The sequence below is a fragment of the Serinus canaria genome, chromosome 1 (assembly GCF_022539315.1).
Source record: "Serinus canaria isolate serCan28SL12 chromosome 1, serCan2020, whole genome shotgun sequence".
Classification (NCBI taxonomy): Eukaryota; Metazoa; Chordata; class Aves; order Passeriformes; family Fringillidae; genus Serinus; species Serinus canaria.
In genome coordinates, this window is record NC_066313.1 from 67,130,808 (window position 1) to 67,148,833 (window position 18,026).

General features: G+C 34.4%; 1 protein-coding gene across 3 annotated transcripts in view; it reads right to left on the bottom strand.

The window, feature by feature from the left end:
* Positions 1 to 5,702: 5,702 nt before the first annotated feature.
* The window catches only part of RBM26 (RNA binding motif protein 26), a 48,607-nt gene continuing 36,283 nt past the window's right edge, over positions 5,703 to 18,026 (bottom strand). For all 3 annotated transcript variants that reach the window (XM_009085295.4, XM_018908772.3, XM_018908773.3), the window contains 4 exons: positions 15,884 to 16,093; positions 14,085 to 14,171; positions 11,182 to 11,295; positions 5,703 to 7,861 (listed from right to left, as the gene is read on the bottom strand). In XM_009085295.4, the coding sequence (XP_009083543.1) occupies positions 7,772 to 7,861; positions 11,182 to 11,295; positions 14,085 to 14,171; positions 15,884 to 16,093 (501 nt within the window). In that variant the 3' untranslated portion in view covers positions 5,703 to 7,771. The remainder of the gene's footprint in view (positions 7,862 to 11,181; positions 11,296 to 14,084; positions 14,172 to 15,883; positions 16,094 to 18,026) is intronic.

The window sequence follows — 18,026 nt, forward strand, 5'->3', positions numbered from 1 at the left end:
CTTGTACTGCCAACGTTAACCATCCTTACGTTACTTCTAATAGAAAACTTATTTTGTAATTCAGGTCAGGCAGTAAGTCTGCTGACCAGCACTTTGCTTATTCCACTATAAAGGCTACAGCTATTGCTTTTTGCTCTTTCATCTCATTTTCAGTAACAGAATATTCTCACAGATAAATTTGGCTACATCACATTAATACATCTAAATACACAATACACAGGATGTTGCTTCTGGGAACAAAGAATTCCAAATACTAAACAAGAAAAGGTAGTTTTGCAAAGTAACTCATAAAGTTTTACCACGGGTTGGGGGGGGGGAACATAAAACCACAAACACTCCCTCCCAAACCCCCCCACCCCAAAACCAAACCAAACAACAACAGAAAATGAACAAACAAACAAAAACCCCAATAAAACCAACAACAAATAAAAAACAGAACAAATAAAAAATCCAACAGAAGTAGCTTGTAGGACCACCAGAGTCCAAATTTCTGAATATAGGAAACAAATATTCACCAATTATTGATTTAGTGTTTTAAAAAGAGGCAGATTACCCCACAGATACTGAATACGTACTTTTAGATGAAGTGGCACAATCAGATTTTTAATCTCTCTATAAGAAAGATTAACCCATTTAAAATGTGTTCAAGTACATAAGCAGTTATGATTCCATATCCAGGTCTATTTCATTACTAGAGCAATGATGGAAGCAAAGTTATCAAGTACGAGCAGATAACAGTTGTCTTCAGTGTAAGAACTTGTTTGAAAGACAGGATTTCAATTACTCAGGTATAGAAAGTCCATCTTTCTGGACATCTGTACAAAATTCTATGCTGCAAGAAAGTTTTCTAAGCCTGCTCACTTGATGCTTACTGGATATTTCTATTTTTGTGTTCTTGATAAAAATTCTAATTCTACTTAACCTTACACAACTTTATTTTTTTTTGCCTAATGTGAAGGATGGTACAGCTAATAGGCAAGTTTAGAAACAGCATCAATTAAAAAGTTGGAAATTGTAGAACTACGCAAATAAATAAATGGCATCCAAACACTCTTCTCTGTTTTCTAAGGTAAATTATTACCACAGAGAAAGTAGATAGAAAAATATAATTAAAAACTGTATTAAAAATACGCTTTGATTTCCTATTTAATGGATAGAAAGATCACACAGGGGATGTATGATTTTAAACATTACCTAATATCTCTCTGAGCGCAGCAGTGGATAAATATTAATAATATATCAGATCAGAAAGCAAAGAAATAATCATGACAAATAAAACCAAGTAATTTTTACAACCCGAATTCCTTTTCTCACAATCACTTCTGGTAAGTAAGATTTCCTTCTTTAGGTGAATTCAAAGACACTGACTCCTTGGAAGTCTTGCAGCATTTTGTGATGTTTATCCACAGGTGCTGATACAGCGGCCCCCTTCAAGAAAAAAGGAGAGTGTATAATAATCTCTGCAGAGCTGATTTTGTGAGTTAGGAGGAGAGTAAAAAAATCTGTGGAGCCTCAGTACTTTTTGACGTTGCACTAATGACTGAAATGGAATAGAAAACAACACAGAATGAGTTACATACATACAACATGGTGTTGGCCTATATTTGATTTGTGTGCATGGGCATTGCACTCTGAGCTCCAAGTGCTCCACGGCAAACTCAGTGTTCCAATGCATGGGCTACCAGCAGCTTCCTGGCACACTCAAACAAGACAGTAAGAGACAGTGAATGGGTGTAGAAGGATCAGCAAGAATGCCACGTCACAGCTGAAAAATTGTTTTGCGCAATTACAGTGCACCAGTTGGAGGAGCTACAGTAGAAATTAATTGATGAATTTAAGATGAATCTACCATAAAGTAAATATAACTGGCTACAGTGGTGGAATTTATTCAAACTGTTTTAGGCTGGTGATTTCTTTTCTGGTTTGTATGAAAATCCAATGTTATGTGCCATTTTTGTCCACCTCCACTTTCCAGCAATAAGTTTTAGCTTTCCCTATGCCAGAGCACAAACATATGTTTAAAAGATTAATTCTTATAAAAAGCTTTGACAAACAGGATGAAGCTACCCAAAGTTTTCTTTTAGTTCAAATGTAGTCTATCAAACCTAATTCAACTCCCAGAGCAGAAAAGGCAACAGATACATGCCTCCTGCAACACAGAAACATTCTTCTGTTTTATTCAGATTTGAACACCTGGAGTCATGTTTTATCATTGGTACCTAAATCCAGAGAGATACTTTGTTTCAGTTCACACACACAGGATTTCTGCTGACATAGTAGAGATGTGTACAGGTTTTTGCAAGAAATGCAAATATTAGCATGAGAACTGAAACAGGAAAAATATCACTGAAGCGTTAAAATGGGAGAACTTCCCAGCTTTTGTTTCACTTGTGTAGCCATATTGCCCTCTAGCAGCCGAAAGAGAAAATGCAAGGCTTTATCTCGAGGAAGAAAAAAAAAACCAAAAAAAATTCCAAAAAATCCACCCACGAAATCAAAAGTGGGTTTTTTTGGGTTTTTATCTTTTTTTTTAAGGAGAAAAAGGACAGCTTGCAAATGAGAAGAAGATTTCTTCATTTTAAAACAAGGTACTTTAATGGAAAGGACACTTGGCTTCTATGCAGCAGAGCTCGGTAGAACTGGGAAGCTCTATAAAAATGAGGGGTTTTACCCTAAAGGCATTTCTGTGCTTCAGCAGATCTCGGCTACACTATACATGCACTAGCAACATGCACGTGACTTTAGCAAAAGGATAGAGATTCTTACATGCATAGATCAACACACATTTTTGCGAAGTCTTTTTTTTTCTTTGGCTCAAATATCTTTATTGCACAAAATTTTGTGCAAGACATAGAATAAATTATGACCTTTAAAAGCTAAGAAACTTTTGCCGTTTCCCTAAAGAGCAAATTATTGGTTAGAGAAGAGTTCATATGCTTTAGAGCTGGGACATACCCTGTCTGGCTGCAGACTATCACAAAAATATTTTTGAGAAGCTAGTGTTTCTTTTCCTTTTGCATTTAAAAGAACACTAGGTTTAAGAAACAGAAGCCATTCTTCAGCAACTAGGAAAAGAACATCAGCACTGCTGAAGTTTTGGGGCCTGTAAACAACATTTCTGATTTCCAATAATCTTCTGAGCTTGTCAGGAGGAACTCTAACATAATTACTTTTCTCTTTTTTCTTTGCAGATAAAGAGTGTACATTAGATGATATCAGAAGATCTGACTTTTTAAAGAATATTTTTACCCATCAAATTACTACCAAAAAAAATTATGTATATCTGCAACACAAAAAAATAAAATAGTGTAGAATAGTAAAAAGACTATTCTACCCCCCCTGTATCCAAGAGGTCAAAATGAAACAAACATGTATACTATGGACATTTTTCAGAAAAATTAATTTTGAAGAGTGTATGTCTCAAACATTTTTATTCTATATGATGATAAGGAAATACTAAAATCCAGCTCATCAACTGGACCAGACAGATTTGTTAAATATGGTATTTCAAGCTTTGGCAGAGAGAGGGAGAAACTGAATTAATCTGTTCTGCTAACAAAGCAAGAAGAATATTGGAATTCAAGAATTAAAACTATAACATCAAAATTACTATACTATACCACAGGGTCAGATGAGATGATTTTCAAAGACATCAACTGGTCTCAGGATTACAAGCTTACTGCAAGAAGAAGAAAAAAATGTTAATCTTCATTTGAACCAAGAACAAAGTACAATTATTCAGATAAGTTTTAGCATTAACACATATAGAAAGATTTTTAAAATAATTATCTATTAGGAAAATAGATGGTATTGCTGGTATAGGTGGTATGTTCTTGAAATCCTTCTCATTAGAGTTCTCATTAGATCTCAAGAGAATTCAAATAAAGATTGAAATCACTGAAGTCTATTTTTGTTGTATTTTTGATGTCCTCAGAGTAAAAACGTGGTTCAGAATAAAACAAGCAGAGGCTTATTTAAATAAAAAAAACTTATAAGACTGCAGTATTTAGGTACCTGTGTAACAAGCACACTAGTGCATTTAAATAGGTCTACATTGACCTCTTTACAGAGTACACAAAAACTAAAGGTTCATCTTCCCCAAGGGTAAGTTTACAGCTATATTGGCTCATTAGAGAAAGATGAAGCTTTCTTCTTTTATCTTGATCAAGAACTTTTACTTTGTTAAACAGGTTCATTTGAAAGTAATCAAGTGCTGTAACACCAATACAGTAAGATACAACTCCACTCAGAACACTGTGATGAATAAAAAATTTTTTTCAAATTTCACTTTTTTTCCCAGAAAACCCTTAAATATCTGTTATTTGTTCCAGTTGTTCTAAATTTACATATTTTTCATTGTAAATTACTGTCTTAGTTGCAATAAAAGTAATATAGAATTAAATCTGACTATATCTTCATTAGCTGCAACATGAAAAAAAAACAAATTTGAATTAGTCAATGAGGTGTTTCATTGAAGGTCTCTACCCCTTTATATCACTTTGTGTTTGTACAACTGTAGTGTATGACTAGTCTTAAGAGAAGAAAAAATATGAACAGTACTGGCCATAAGCATTGTTTCAAAGATTTATTCTTGTTAATCTACTGTTTTGTAGAGATTTAATATAGTCTGAATTACTGATTCTCTTTACTTCAAATGTTTTGTAGTTCAACCAAATCTAGTTTTTAACAGTAATGCCACTGAACTGCATGTCAGCTCCCATCTTACTCAAGTCCTTCAGCATCCAAGTGGAAAACAACATACCTTCTTAAATGTTACCTTTTATTCCATGGAAATTTTGAAAAGCTGTATTGAGGAAAACCAAGCCAGCAGGATGTTTGGTTTGTTGACTGAAACAAGGATGTTGCTCCAGGTGACAAAAGATTTCACTGTAAGCTATGTTAATAAGGATCTGACTGAACTGAAGTGACAAGCATTGGCTAAGGTAGCAGCAAAAAGATGGAGGGAAGAGCAGAGCTAGACAAGGAAGACAGAGCAAGCCAACAAGAAATCAAATGAAGAAAATAATTAGACAATGACAGAAATCTGTATAGAATCCATTCAGACTGTAACTGGGACACTGTTTTCTTATACTGAATGACATAGAGCCACAGGTTAGTTTTTATTGGGGTTGGTTTTAAAGTGAGAATAAACCAAGCCATTCTGATTCTGGTGTTTTTCAACCATTCAGAATATCACAAGGTAACAGCAGGGAACAAAATACACACCAATAAAAAGTTTGCAAAAGGAAGGTGATAAAAAGAATTTTAAAGGTTTCCTCCTTTGCAGGGTGTAAAGATTCAAGAAATGAATCTTGGATGGATGCATTACCAGGCTGAATTCAAAACAAGCAGGCAAACTTGGAACCCAAGTTTTCAAATTATATGATACAGCAATTTCAGATGATTTGTAAGAAGCATCCATGTAATAAACACACTTATAGTTGCTGTTAGCTTGTGTTGAGTGACTGCAGTGAAAAGGCAGGTTTGAGCAGCAAAGCATGCCACACAAACACTTTATGGAGCATGGACAGTGTTTTACTGTGCTGTACCTGTTCTGTAAGACAACACACAAAAAATCCCCACATCATGGATTGTCAATTTAGCCCCCTTCAAATGTATTAAATTATTTAAATGTTTGGAAAAGGAAAAGGAAAGTTTGCACTTAATTCAGTGAATTAGAACAGCTCATTCAGAGCACTGGATAAACAGGTTCTTAAAATATTTTATTTTGCCTTAAATTCAGTGTAAAAGGAAATAAATTTCCCAAATACAATTCCTTATGGCAAAATTTAGAACTTAGTGTAACAAGCATGGCAGTCAATTGTGACATTTCAATGTGAAACTAGGACTGTACAAAAATTTAAGTGCATGTTTTTTGCAAGATATGCATACACATCAGGACAGAGGGGAAAGCCAAACAAAAAGCTCAACAAAAAAACCAAGATCCAGTTCTTGAAATCCCTTTAAATAACTGAAAAGCATAAACAAAAATTCTACAGCTGGAGCTCTTCTCCCTAGAATGCTACTACTTCTACTTTCCTCCATTCCTACTTTGGAATTGAAAAAAAAAAAACCAAAAAAAAAACAGGGACATGACTTACACCTGTTCTCCCCTTCTTTCCAGCAAAAGACAAAAACATGGACTAAAGAAAAAACCTTATTAACTGAAGTACTACCACAAAATCACAGAATATTCCAAGTTGGAAGGGACCCACAAGAATCATCGAGTCCAACACTTAAGTGAATGGCGGTACAGGCTCATATCCATCTATTTGATAAGTAAGACAGTGGTTTTATGATGCACTCATTAATGAATTAATGGGGGGAAAATATTAAATCAAAACAACACCCCACTCAATCCCTTCAGAAAAAAACAAAACCCAAGAATTTAATACTTAACATGGGTTTCCTTCTGAAACCAGTCTAGCAAAATGCCACTAAAAAAAAATAAAACCAAGTCTTTCTGAGAAGTCCTTTACTGCAAAAGGGTAGACAGTTCCCCTTTCTAAGAAGCAACTTCAGACCTCATACACCAGAAAGACCAGCTAGAAAGAGCCAATGAAGACTTTCTGTAGAGTATACTAACATTTCACGTATTTTTGAATGAATATGTACTATAGTGTGAACATAGGATTTTCCAAGTGTTACATTTGAAATGAAAAAATGTAATATTAAAACCACAAGAATATAAAAAAAATGCATTAGTTGTGTACTCAAATGTTTAGACTATTACCTACTAAGTATTCAGATTCTCCTCACATATTTTTCTAAATTATATTTCAGTACTGCGTGTTATTTTTGTGGCATCAAACTTTCTTCTAGAGTTGCCCAGTGCAAGATATATTAAAAAATTCCTTATTGTTGAGAGTATTATTCTATTTAAGATTTGACTTGCATCACTTAAAATTCAGAACATCCAAAAGTTTTTATGAAGAGTACAAATGTGTTAATGTAGATAAAACACGATTGAGATTGGTTTATATATTCAATATTATTTTAGTGTAAGTGATAGTGATTCAAGCTCCTTTTGTGAACATGGGGGTGGGGGTTGCCATCTGGAATGGTCTTTTCTCTTTTTTTTTCTTTTTTTTTTTTTTTTTTTTCATCATGAAGGACCATTGCCTTAGCTTTTTTGGTTATTGCTTTTTTTTTTCTTTTTCTTTTTTTTTTTAAGACCATTCCATTTCTTTATTTTTTAAACATCTTAAAGTCATAAGGACTTATATGCAAAGCAGTCATACACTTTATCATTAAAACCCATAGGTAAAATACGTACACAAATCCAACAAAAGGCTAGTACATAGTAAAGCCTAAGCATACTACTATGCAATATTATGAATACATAACTTTAGAGACTTCAGTTTAGTACTGTTATCTATTCATTTCTGAAAACATTCACAAAGATTTTAAATGCAAATTTTCATTCCGTATCTGGAATAGAACAAAAATTATCTATGTTATAACAACTTTTGGTCATTTGTGTTTGACCAATTCAGTAAATTACAAAGAACCCAAAGAATTCTGTAACTTTCTGTAGAACTATGTAATAAAAACATTGCATATGTTCCTAGTATGATGTCTTTAGCAATCATTTACTGAAATGTAACTCAAACATCAATCTCTCAAAATGTATAACCGACCAGCTGCTTTTTAATCTATATCTGAATCCAACTTCATCACAAAACCCCTTTTAATACAAAGATGCAGAAGTACATTAGGTAATACTAATGCAACACAGGTGCAGCTCTAGCATTGTCGTTGATCAGTTGAATCATCTTCTCCATGAACGAGATTCGTTTTCCTCTTCCTCTTCATCATCATCTTGAAGCAGTGAGTCATCCACCAAAGATTCTTCCTGAAACTTCAAGAGAAAAATGTGATAACTGTTATATGAAAAAATGTTAAAAATCAAAAGGCAAAATACAAATCTCTGGCACTTGCACTTTAATACAGAAGAAAATTTGGTTGTGAATAGGTAAACATTATTGCTTTACCAATAAAGTACACTGGATATATATGCCTTATATAGATATATTATTAAATGGCAAATGAAACTTGACTTCAAGATGACCATGACACATGCACCTCATTCTTAAACAGCTCTTCTGATTCTTCAGCATATCATTCATGTCCAAGCTGCTAACTTTCCATGAAACTTAATACGCTATCCTGAAAACTAATGGTTTTTTGCAGGTTCAAAGTATCTACGTCTGTTTTCACCCAAGAACTTAAATCCACATGTTCCACAGTATCAAAAAGGCTGAATCTGGGATTTTTTGATTTTGACAGCTTAATCAAGATTGAAATCAATATAAAAAATTAAACTAGGCAGGGAGACAGGTATTTAGAGAAATTCAGACAAACTGTATTAGTATATTCTCAATTCTGTTCCATAACATAGTAACTTGACAGACTTCAAAGCCTTTGACTGTAAGGTGCTTTAATTTCTACCTACATATAGACACAGAGGTGTATATAAACTATCCCATCTTTGAAAATTTATGATGATCACACCTAACATAGCAAACTCTGCCATAGCTAAAGAAAGGAATAAAACACAAAGATGTCTTTCTCTAGCAAAACTGCCCAGCTGTTAGATAGCTGCTGTTTTCTTTCTTGCTTATTCTTTGTATCTAAGGAACTATAGTTTTTTTGCTACAGTATTTCCAAATTCAGCCAGAGGTGTAAGGTGTTATTGAAAAATTATGAAGTCTTCTGAGACAGAAGAGGCTGTAGGCTGAAGAAAGCTAGAACTAAGCCGTCTGTCTTTCCAGCAGGCTCTTTTCCAAGAGAAACTACTATCTTCTTTACTCTTGCATATGGAAAGCACAGTCTCAAAAGGAGCTCTGTTGACACCTTACCTATCAACGTATGCCTGCATAGTCTGACCCTGACTAAAACACAGAAGCTTTCTAAGGACTTAGATTCTTTCCTGGTATTCCCTGATGTTCAGTGAGCTAAAATACAACACTGCAATAGTCAAAGAGGAGTAGTCCTGGGTAGTGTACAGCGCAGACCTCTGCAGAGCACAAGACTGAGTGGTAGTACAGATGATCAAAAAAGCCAGGCTTCCATAGAGGGGAACAACTACAGGGAGATAAAATAACTGAGGGAACTATGACAGTGTCCCTGCACATAAAGCATCTTAAAGAAAGTGAAGAGAGAACATGGAGGTGGCAGATCCAATTTAGACAGACATAGTTAGAATAGACTTATTCGGACATAGTTGAACACTAGCATTCCTTATTACAGGACACTACAGATGTTACTCAGATTCTAAAGAAACCAGCTAAATTAATACAATAAACACATGTCAAGGCCTTTTAACTACAAAGACATCACATTTCTGACTCAAGAGGTCCCTCAACTGCAAACCCCTGACGATTAAAAGCTTATCACTACTTACACATTTTATACTCTTAGGGATCAACTGCTGACTCAGCAGAGTCAAATCTTAGGCACCCAGGTGAAGAACACAAGGCATCTAGGAATACCAGATGCTTTTATAATTAGCTGCCTACTCACCAGGGATTTTCTAAAGTGCTCAAGTCCAAAAGACTTTCCTCTTATTTACATAATGAACTGGGAACCCTATTTCATTATTAAGAATCTCACTCAGCTGAATTATATAGCTTTTTTTCTTTTTTTGAGACAAGTCTTTTTATTCAAGTCTTAAGCCTGCTACCTTCTCTAGCATAGTACTCAGCTAAACTAACATGTCATTACAGATATGGAATACTGAAGAAAACTTTTTCATGTGCTTACAACTGCTGCTATAAAACAAAAATTAACTAAGTAGCAAGCAGAGAAAACCCATGAACAGCTAAGGGTTTTGATCCAAGTTCAACTCTTAGGCATTTTCCACAAGAATAATTAGCTAAGGCAGTTAAAGACAGATGTCTCTGTAGTTCACCTACCAATGAATCTGTACATTCCTTCCTTTACTCTGCTGAGATGTTTGCCCATCCCTGCATGCCCTTCCTTCGCTACACAAGAAGCCTCAGTGAAGTGGTTACTAAAAGAGACCTCTCAGAAATGCAGACTCCTTGCATCAACACACTGCTGTTGATGCTCCAAGGCAACACTTCCCTGAAGGAGATGTGACAAAATACCTAAGATGCTCTGAAGATTCCAAAATATAGTGTCTTGTTCACTCATGCTCTTGACCATCCAACAATGCCTGAGGAAAGTAGCACCCAGTAAACTGGAATGCACAAATGTCTAATATGAGAGGAATCTATCTTCAACTGGCACACAAAAAACAAATTGGCATTTTTGGAGACAGGAAGCCAGCAGACAAAGTGGCTTTCTTCGGGAAAAAAACAGAAAGTGAACACCACCAATGTAAGTGAACTAACCAAATTTGGTTGTATCAAAGCAAACCTCTGAAGCTGCTTCTATGGTAAATCCACCAATATGCCACAGGAAAAAGATGCAGAGAAAATATTGTCATCAAGTAAGTCAAGGTGCACTTCCACTTGAACTTTTCTATGCCAATTATGTGTATACAGTTAACTGACAGTAAATAAATTTGGAAAAAGACTGCTTGACTTTATCCCCAGGTGACATTTATTTTTCTGAATTCACAAACATAGGTATTTTAAGTGTAATGAGTTAGACTGCATCAATATATATTGCCCCACTATTCCTACATTACCAATTAGGATTATTTGGACAAGGCTTTAGTGCCTCTTATAGACCATGATGAAGACTAACACTCAGCAAAGGTACTTTAGATATTTGAGTAAGGTCAGAAAATGCTCTGAATTACTCCTTCCCCTGTATCCTCTGAGCCATATCCATAAAGGAAAATTAAGAGTCTAAAATATGATCCTCTAAGAAATTAGTGCCAAAAGCAGATGGCACAAACCCATGTTTTAGACAAAATCTTCAATCTCTCATGCAAGTTCAAACCTGTGCCTTTCATTTTCTAGCTATATCCTCTAAAGTTTTTTGTTATGTAAGAAATGAAATATTTCTGCAAGCAAAAGCAAAGTATCTAGAATTCCAACACCCTAAACCCCGAGAAATATACAGAAATCTACTTTCTGATATCAAAATGTGACTTAGATTAAAAAATACAAGTATGAATCCACAGATAAATTTTCTTTTTGAAAAAGCTGTATTATTTCATCATAAAAAAGAAAATTTAAAATAAAAAATAAAGAAAAGCAAGCTTACTTCTTCTTCATCAGGTTCAGCTTCTTCTGTTTCAACAGCTGACATACTAGCAACAGGCTTGTTCCATGCCAACTTTAGCTCTTGTCCTTTGAAACGAGATCCATGAATTGCAGCCTAAAACAAGTTTAACTATCTTAGTTACAAATGACTTTACAAAAGAAAGTCTAAGTTGCAATATGATCATACTGAAGTACTGTGATTAGGTTAAATGAAACTACTTCATTCACTGCACAGGCAATTCATTCATCCTTTGAGGAAAATGATGAAAATACATTCAGAAGAAAATAAGCTTGGAAAACCATAAATCATTTGGTAATGTGGGTAACATATGGAACCAACACCTTCCTGTTTTTTAAGTATTATTTTGCTGGGTTCCTCACTTTTTAAAGTCAGACACAAAACTGTTAATGCATAACACTGGAAGATAAGACATCCCTACAAATGATTTAACATATTTTTAAAAACCCAACAAGCAAACAACTGAAAAAAAAGCCCCTTTGTGATTACAATTTAATCTACTGGAAAACATTCCACTTCCTGTAAAGATGTTGTAATTGAAATGTAAAATTTCTAACTTATGGGATAGTCATGTCTTTCTAAGTACCAGCTGCATTAAGTGGCTGCTTTAGAAATAGTATGTTCAAATTAAAGTAACATGAATGAGCATAAATCAGCGTTAGCAACATTCCGAAATAACCGTCATGGTCACAAAAGATTTATAGTACAATCTGAAAGTACAGCATAATGTGAAATGTAGAAACAATTACATGTTCAATGACATCTGAACATGAATTGTGTGATATTAAAGTCCCCAGGTATAAATTTTAAATCTGTACATATAAATTTATGATAAATTTAAAAGATTCTATGCTTATTAAAATGCAGCTCAGGAGCTTTTTGTCCATGGTCTCATCACAATGTCACACAACTAGAATTTTTAAAAGTACTTATAAGTGACATTTAGGTCCAGAAATAACTTGTAATCTTTGGAAGAAATTACTACTACATAAAAATGCAATGTTTTACAACAGGGAATCCTCCTCTTCCTTCTAGGCTAGAACATACATGATCATAAAGTCTAGGCCTATTTTCATTTAAGAAGGTAAAATATTAGCTGCATTTACTTCACAATTTGCCTCAGCAGATGTTTTTAATGATTACCTTCTATAACTTCCCAAATTATCAGCTTTAACGCTTTAGTTGTAAACACAGACATACCAATGGAAATACACTGAATATGTAATAATATCTTAAAGAAAATACAAATTTTCCTAGATTTGGTTGAATCCAGTTTTGATAAAATCTTCATTTAAAAATGAAGCTGAAATTAGACACAAAGTCTAATCAAACACAAAGTTGACAATTAAATGTCTTAATGCTTACTAAAACATGGACATCTCAAACACTGATCATGAATCCTGATCTGATCCTTGCACTGAATCATACTCCATCTGGGAGAAGTAAAGACTTTATTTGGATAATCCACAAAAACAGGTAATTGCTCTAGGTGACCTATTTCTCTTTTCAGAAGCAAAACTTTCTCTCCACACTTATAAGTATTTCTTATGCAAACTACAATGTCGAAGAATATGAAACTGCAAAAGGAAGTACCCAATACCAGAAAGCACCAGAACCAAAATCCCAACTTTAATTCAATTCATTTATGAATATACAAATTACAGGAGCTTTTATCTTTGAACAGAACTTTTGTTCACTGTTGAACTGTGTTCCTTCAATACAGCTGTACAATACTAGTTTTCCCCTATAAGTCACTATACATCATGTACCATTAATTGTACCTCCTGTTTTCCAGAATAAATATTAGCTCCATACAGTTAGTGCTCATCATTCCTATAGCTAAGAGTTTCACAAACAAAACAAATTCAGTGTTTTTTAAAACATCTTTGGCACATGGATATCAAAATATCTAACCATAAATGATACCCTGAGTGTTCAAAACTATTGTCCCCAGTGGTTAATGTGCATTGTAAATAGCAGGTTTTTTTCTGTCAGTCACCTTACTGGCATCTCAAGATGACAAAGAGAATAGTCTGGCCAGGTATGAAAACTGTTCAAGTAAACTCCACAAGATAAAATTTGTGCAGAACATAAACATAAACTGAAATCTTTCTATACTGCCATACTGCAAATATGAATCCACTCTTTCTGCAGTCCCTACTATTTTAAGGAACACTCCAACCCAATAGTGACACAAGTATTTTGAAGAAAAAAAAATCATTTGTAGAACAACTATGTTCATTAATTTGTTCAGGATGACATAATATACCTATACTATATGGTTATACCATGGACCAAGAAAGGCAGGAGTCCTGCTGAGCCAAATTTATTAAGTTCTAATGATACTGAATTATAACATAAGTCAACTCTGGATTTTAGTTTCTAAAAGTTACTTCTGCAACTTTATGCTTCTGTAACTCCATAAATTTCTAAAAATATGCTACAGAGGGGGGAAAAAAGAATCACACCAAAACCCATTTACACTCCCAGAGGTTTTCAGACAAAGGTAAACCAAACTGATCCCCAAGTAAATATACAGGTTGACTATGCAGGATGTCAGTGAAATTCCAGGTAGACTATGAGGGTACCAAGTCTGCAGGTGAAAAAAATTGGCAATTAAATGAAGATAAACCAAGACATCTAAACATCAATTCCTAACTGTTTCTCTTAATTTCCCTCTTACATTCTGCACCTTGCTTTGCTATAAACTTAATTTCTTAAGTATTTCAGTACCATACGGTTCTGACATCTTTTGTTGAATTTAGACTTTTGTGTCAATAGTTTTAAAATAGTTAACAGTATTACATTTAATCAAATACATAAGTGTAACATAAACAGAAAGTATTAGAATGCTGCAGTGTATTTTCAAGAAAGACTATACTCACAGCTTCAGCTTCTGCTCTTGTTTTAAAAGTAATCACTGCATGGAGAGAAGAGTCATCTATCTGGCAATCTTCAATTTCACCATATTGCTTTTGATAAATAAACAAAACAAAAAAAAAAGTTTAGTAAAATAGTTCTCCCACCCTTAAAAATGCAGTCCTAAACAAAATGTCATTAAAAAAAAAAAGTAGAAAACTAAAACAGTGTATACTTCACAGTCTTAATGCTAGAGTACTAGTCCTAGCCAAGAATAGAGTTACTCGTACTTGCATTTCTAAACCATCAAACTGCTCTTGTCTCTGGATTTCCCAATTCCTATAGGTATGAGGTAAAACTATTATCGAAATAGGCTGCTCTGCTTCAGTATTTCTACTCTGATTAGAAAGAAGGGATCTTGAAATGATTACATTAGCCTCTTATGAAACTCTTCCACGGAAGTATTTCTACAGGAGCTGCAGAAAAAGTCTGAAAACTTAACTGCATTTCAGCATCTTAACATGACTTAGCTATTCCTGTAATAGCCATGATGGTACTGCTACCTTTGATGCTGCCATCACTGTAAGCTGCAAAGACCAACAAAAAACCCCATCTGTGCAAGTGGACTGCACTGCTGATATTAGAGGGCTGTGGTATCACATCAAAAAAACAGCAATACAGCTCAGAGCATTTCCAATGGAATTTGAAGCAAGTTTAAAACAGCAAACTTGCAACCTGCAAAATTGAATAATGAATTTTTTTTCTCAGTTATCCTACTAACACTGTGAATGGAATTGCATTTGTTCATGTTAGTAAGGTTGTTTTTGATTAATATTTTGGCTTGTTAAAGCTAGTAAGTTTCCTACACAAAGAGAGACAGGTCCTTGTTTGAATTATTTTTTTTTTAAGCTTCTTGCATGACTGCCAGACAGGAAATATTAAGAACATTGACTGGAGTAGAATTTAGTGGACTAACTGGCTCCTGACTTCTCCCTTCAGAGAGGACCTGCAATTTAACTGCAATTAAATGTTGGGGAAAAAACCCCAAACAAATAAAGAGGAGGGTTACACAGATGGACATTCACATGATATTCTTAGCATTTATTCCACAAAATAAACAAAATTGCTTAAATTGTACTCTTTTTTTTTTTAATTGGAGGATAAGTGTTTTCATAAATTTATGTTGATTTTTCACTACTATATTTGCAAAGAAAAATTTGGTTAAAAATTACATATGTCAATTCATAATTTTTTAGACTGAAAATAGGAAAAAAAGTAGAAAAATATCTGACTTCTTAAGCTTAAGTATATGATTAGACAGAAACGTCTGGATGCCTTTTCAAGAAATACACAATTTTTACTCTGACTCTTAAATTCAGATAGTTGGGCAAAAGAATGGAAAATATTTGAAGGAAATTTCCATTAGGCTCTTGTTAAGGTACTTCAACAAAGACAGACTGACTTCAGGTACTGAAAGTTTGGCAATAAATCAATCTTTGTTCTCACCATCCCTTGAGTTATTGTATCTTTTTGTACCTAAAAAATGTAAAACATTTACATTTGTCCTGAGCAAATAAATATTACAAGCTGTTTGAAAGAAAAAAGAAAAAAGCCTTGTAAATGCTATGTGATTACAGCTATAACTAGTTGAAGCAATAGCGTATTTTCCTGTTTTACCTTTTCCTAATGCTTCCTCTGTATATCATACTAAAGATTCATTCCTAGATAATATTTCCAGATGAAGTGAATCAGGAGAAAACAAGTCATTCAATGGAAGGATGCTATCCAAAGGGGGAAAAAAACAAAGAGTGCAATTGTGACATACCGCAAAATGAGGCAGAAGATCCTCTCTGTCGCTTTCGGTGAAGGCGGAGATCTCCAGTGCCCTGGGCCGATGATCCACCACCGCGTGCACAGGAACTCCTCTGCCTCTGCCCCGGCCCCGTATTCCTCTGCCTCTGCTGCGCGACGTGCCCCGGCCTCTCGCGTGAACCCCTCTGCCGCGAACTGAAGAGAGAATCCCCCGCTTGGCAGCCTACGATGTTTACACATAACATATTGATAGGTTAAAATTCACGGTGTATATATTTAGGTAGAATTAACAAACACATATTCTGATGTTTCTTAAAAACACATCCCCATGAAATCCCCAGAAAGAGGAGGTCTTAAAAATGGTCAATTATTACCAGTTCAATAATAGGACGGAAATAGCAAACAAGAACCAGGTATCAAAAGAGCCCTTATCTGTGAAGATTAACACCTCATAGGAAAAAAACAACTGCTGCATAACTGAAATTTCATTATCAAAATTTCTTGATATGGTGTCTACCTACTTAGTCTCTTTACTTTATCCATTTGTCTCTGAAGTTTAGGCAAGACCTTTATTCTGACCAGAATTATTGCAGCTTAAGAGCTTTTGGCCACAGAATTGTGAGATGCGAAACAAAGGCTTTTAATGGGCACCTCCAAGGACAAAGTATTCAGTGAACACTTGGCTCTAGGTACTCAAAAATGTCCACTTCCACAGTACCTGTGTACCCCTTCTAAAGAATTAGCATATGCTCTTCAAGAACAATCAAAAGGCTGATGACAGGGACAGTCATTTAAAAAAGAATTTCAAAAAGTTATTTTAAGCTTTGAAAAACCACTTTCAGGTATTTCATTTCAATGTTTACAGCAAGAAAGCACATCTTTTTGAACCCAAATAGATCTGCCATAGGAATCAAATGTTAAATGAAATCACTACACTTTTAATAAATCCTACAGTGTTTACGAACTCAAGCAGTGATGGCACTACTTTAATCCATGTCAGTGATGCCATCCATGAGGAGATCATTTTCTTATGGCTTTATTCATTAAATTACTCAGATAATTTTACAGTAGTATCTAGTTTGCTTTTTAGTTTTTTATAAACATAATCCTGAGGCATTTGGGCTTTTTCAGTTTTGTTCTTTGTTTGGGGTTTTTTAAGCATTTTAAAATGTTTAAATGAGTAATTCAGGCACGCTGACTCAACAAACAAGCTGTAAACTATTTGGATTTTCTTTCAGTAAGGTCAGGGTCACCTGGAACAGAAAAACAGGTTATGAGTCAAAGAAACAACACATTAAATATTCTGGGAGTCAAAGTCACAAGCACAATGTGTAAATAGAAGTTTTTAAAAGAATTTTTAACAATACTGAAGAATCAAACAAACATCAAGGAAAAAAACCCTCAACATTTCCCTCTTGTAATCTGTGCAAGAGATATATTTAATGCTGTCCCCTGAAATGTAAGTGTGCAATACTGATGACCCTGTTTTTCTCCATCCGCTTCTGGTGTTATTTGCTAAAGGCTTCAGAAAATTCATTTATATATTACTGTCCTGAAAAAGCTCTTTTTAACCTAACTCAAAATACAAACAGACTTAGAGACAGAGTAAGATTAGTGCACTCAGCTATGACGTAACTTCATCTTAAATGTGCACCTACTTTTCCTGTTTTACATATCATTCAATTCACTTGTTTTATGAGATGCAGAATTTATAAACAAGCTTTCAGTACACTTACACAGCATTACCATCAGAAAACATACTGTTAACATAAGCTTTTGTATCATCTCTATTCAATTGGCTTGATTTATCAGCAAAACTATTTTCACAATTACCAAAGCTGCATAACAACTTAGTTTTAAAGTAAGGATTTAATGCAACTTGGCCACACATACGTGCACTGTATTCGTGTGCAGTAATACCTAAGACATGATCAAACTTCATTAAGACAAGAGCCATTTAGCTGACACAGCAGCCCTGCTTAACAGCAAAAAGAAATCAGATTATCAAGTGATTCAAGTAGATATTGTAAGAAAGTGCAATGTAACACAGAATAACACTCACAGTATTCATAATTTCTCAAAATTAGACACACATATGAAGAATTTTGTACAGCCATCTCAATTTTTTTTCAAATTAAATACTTGAAGAAAAAATT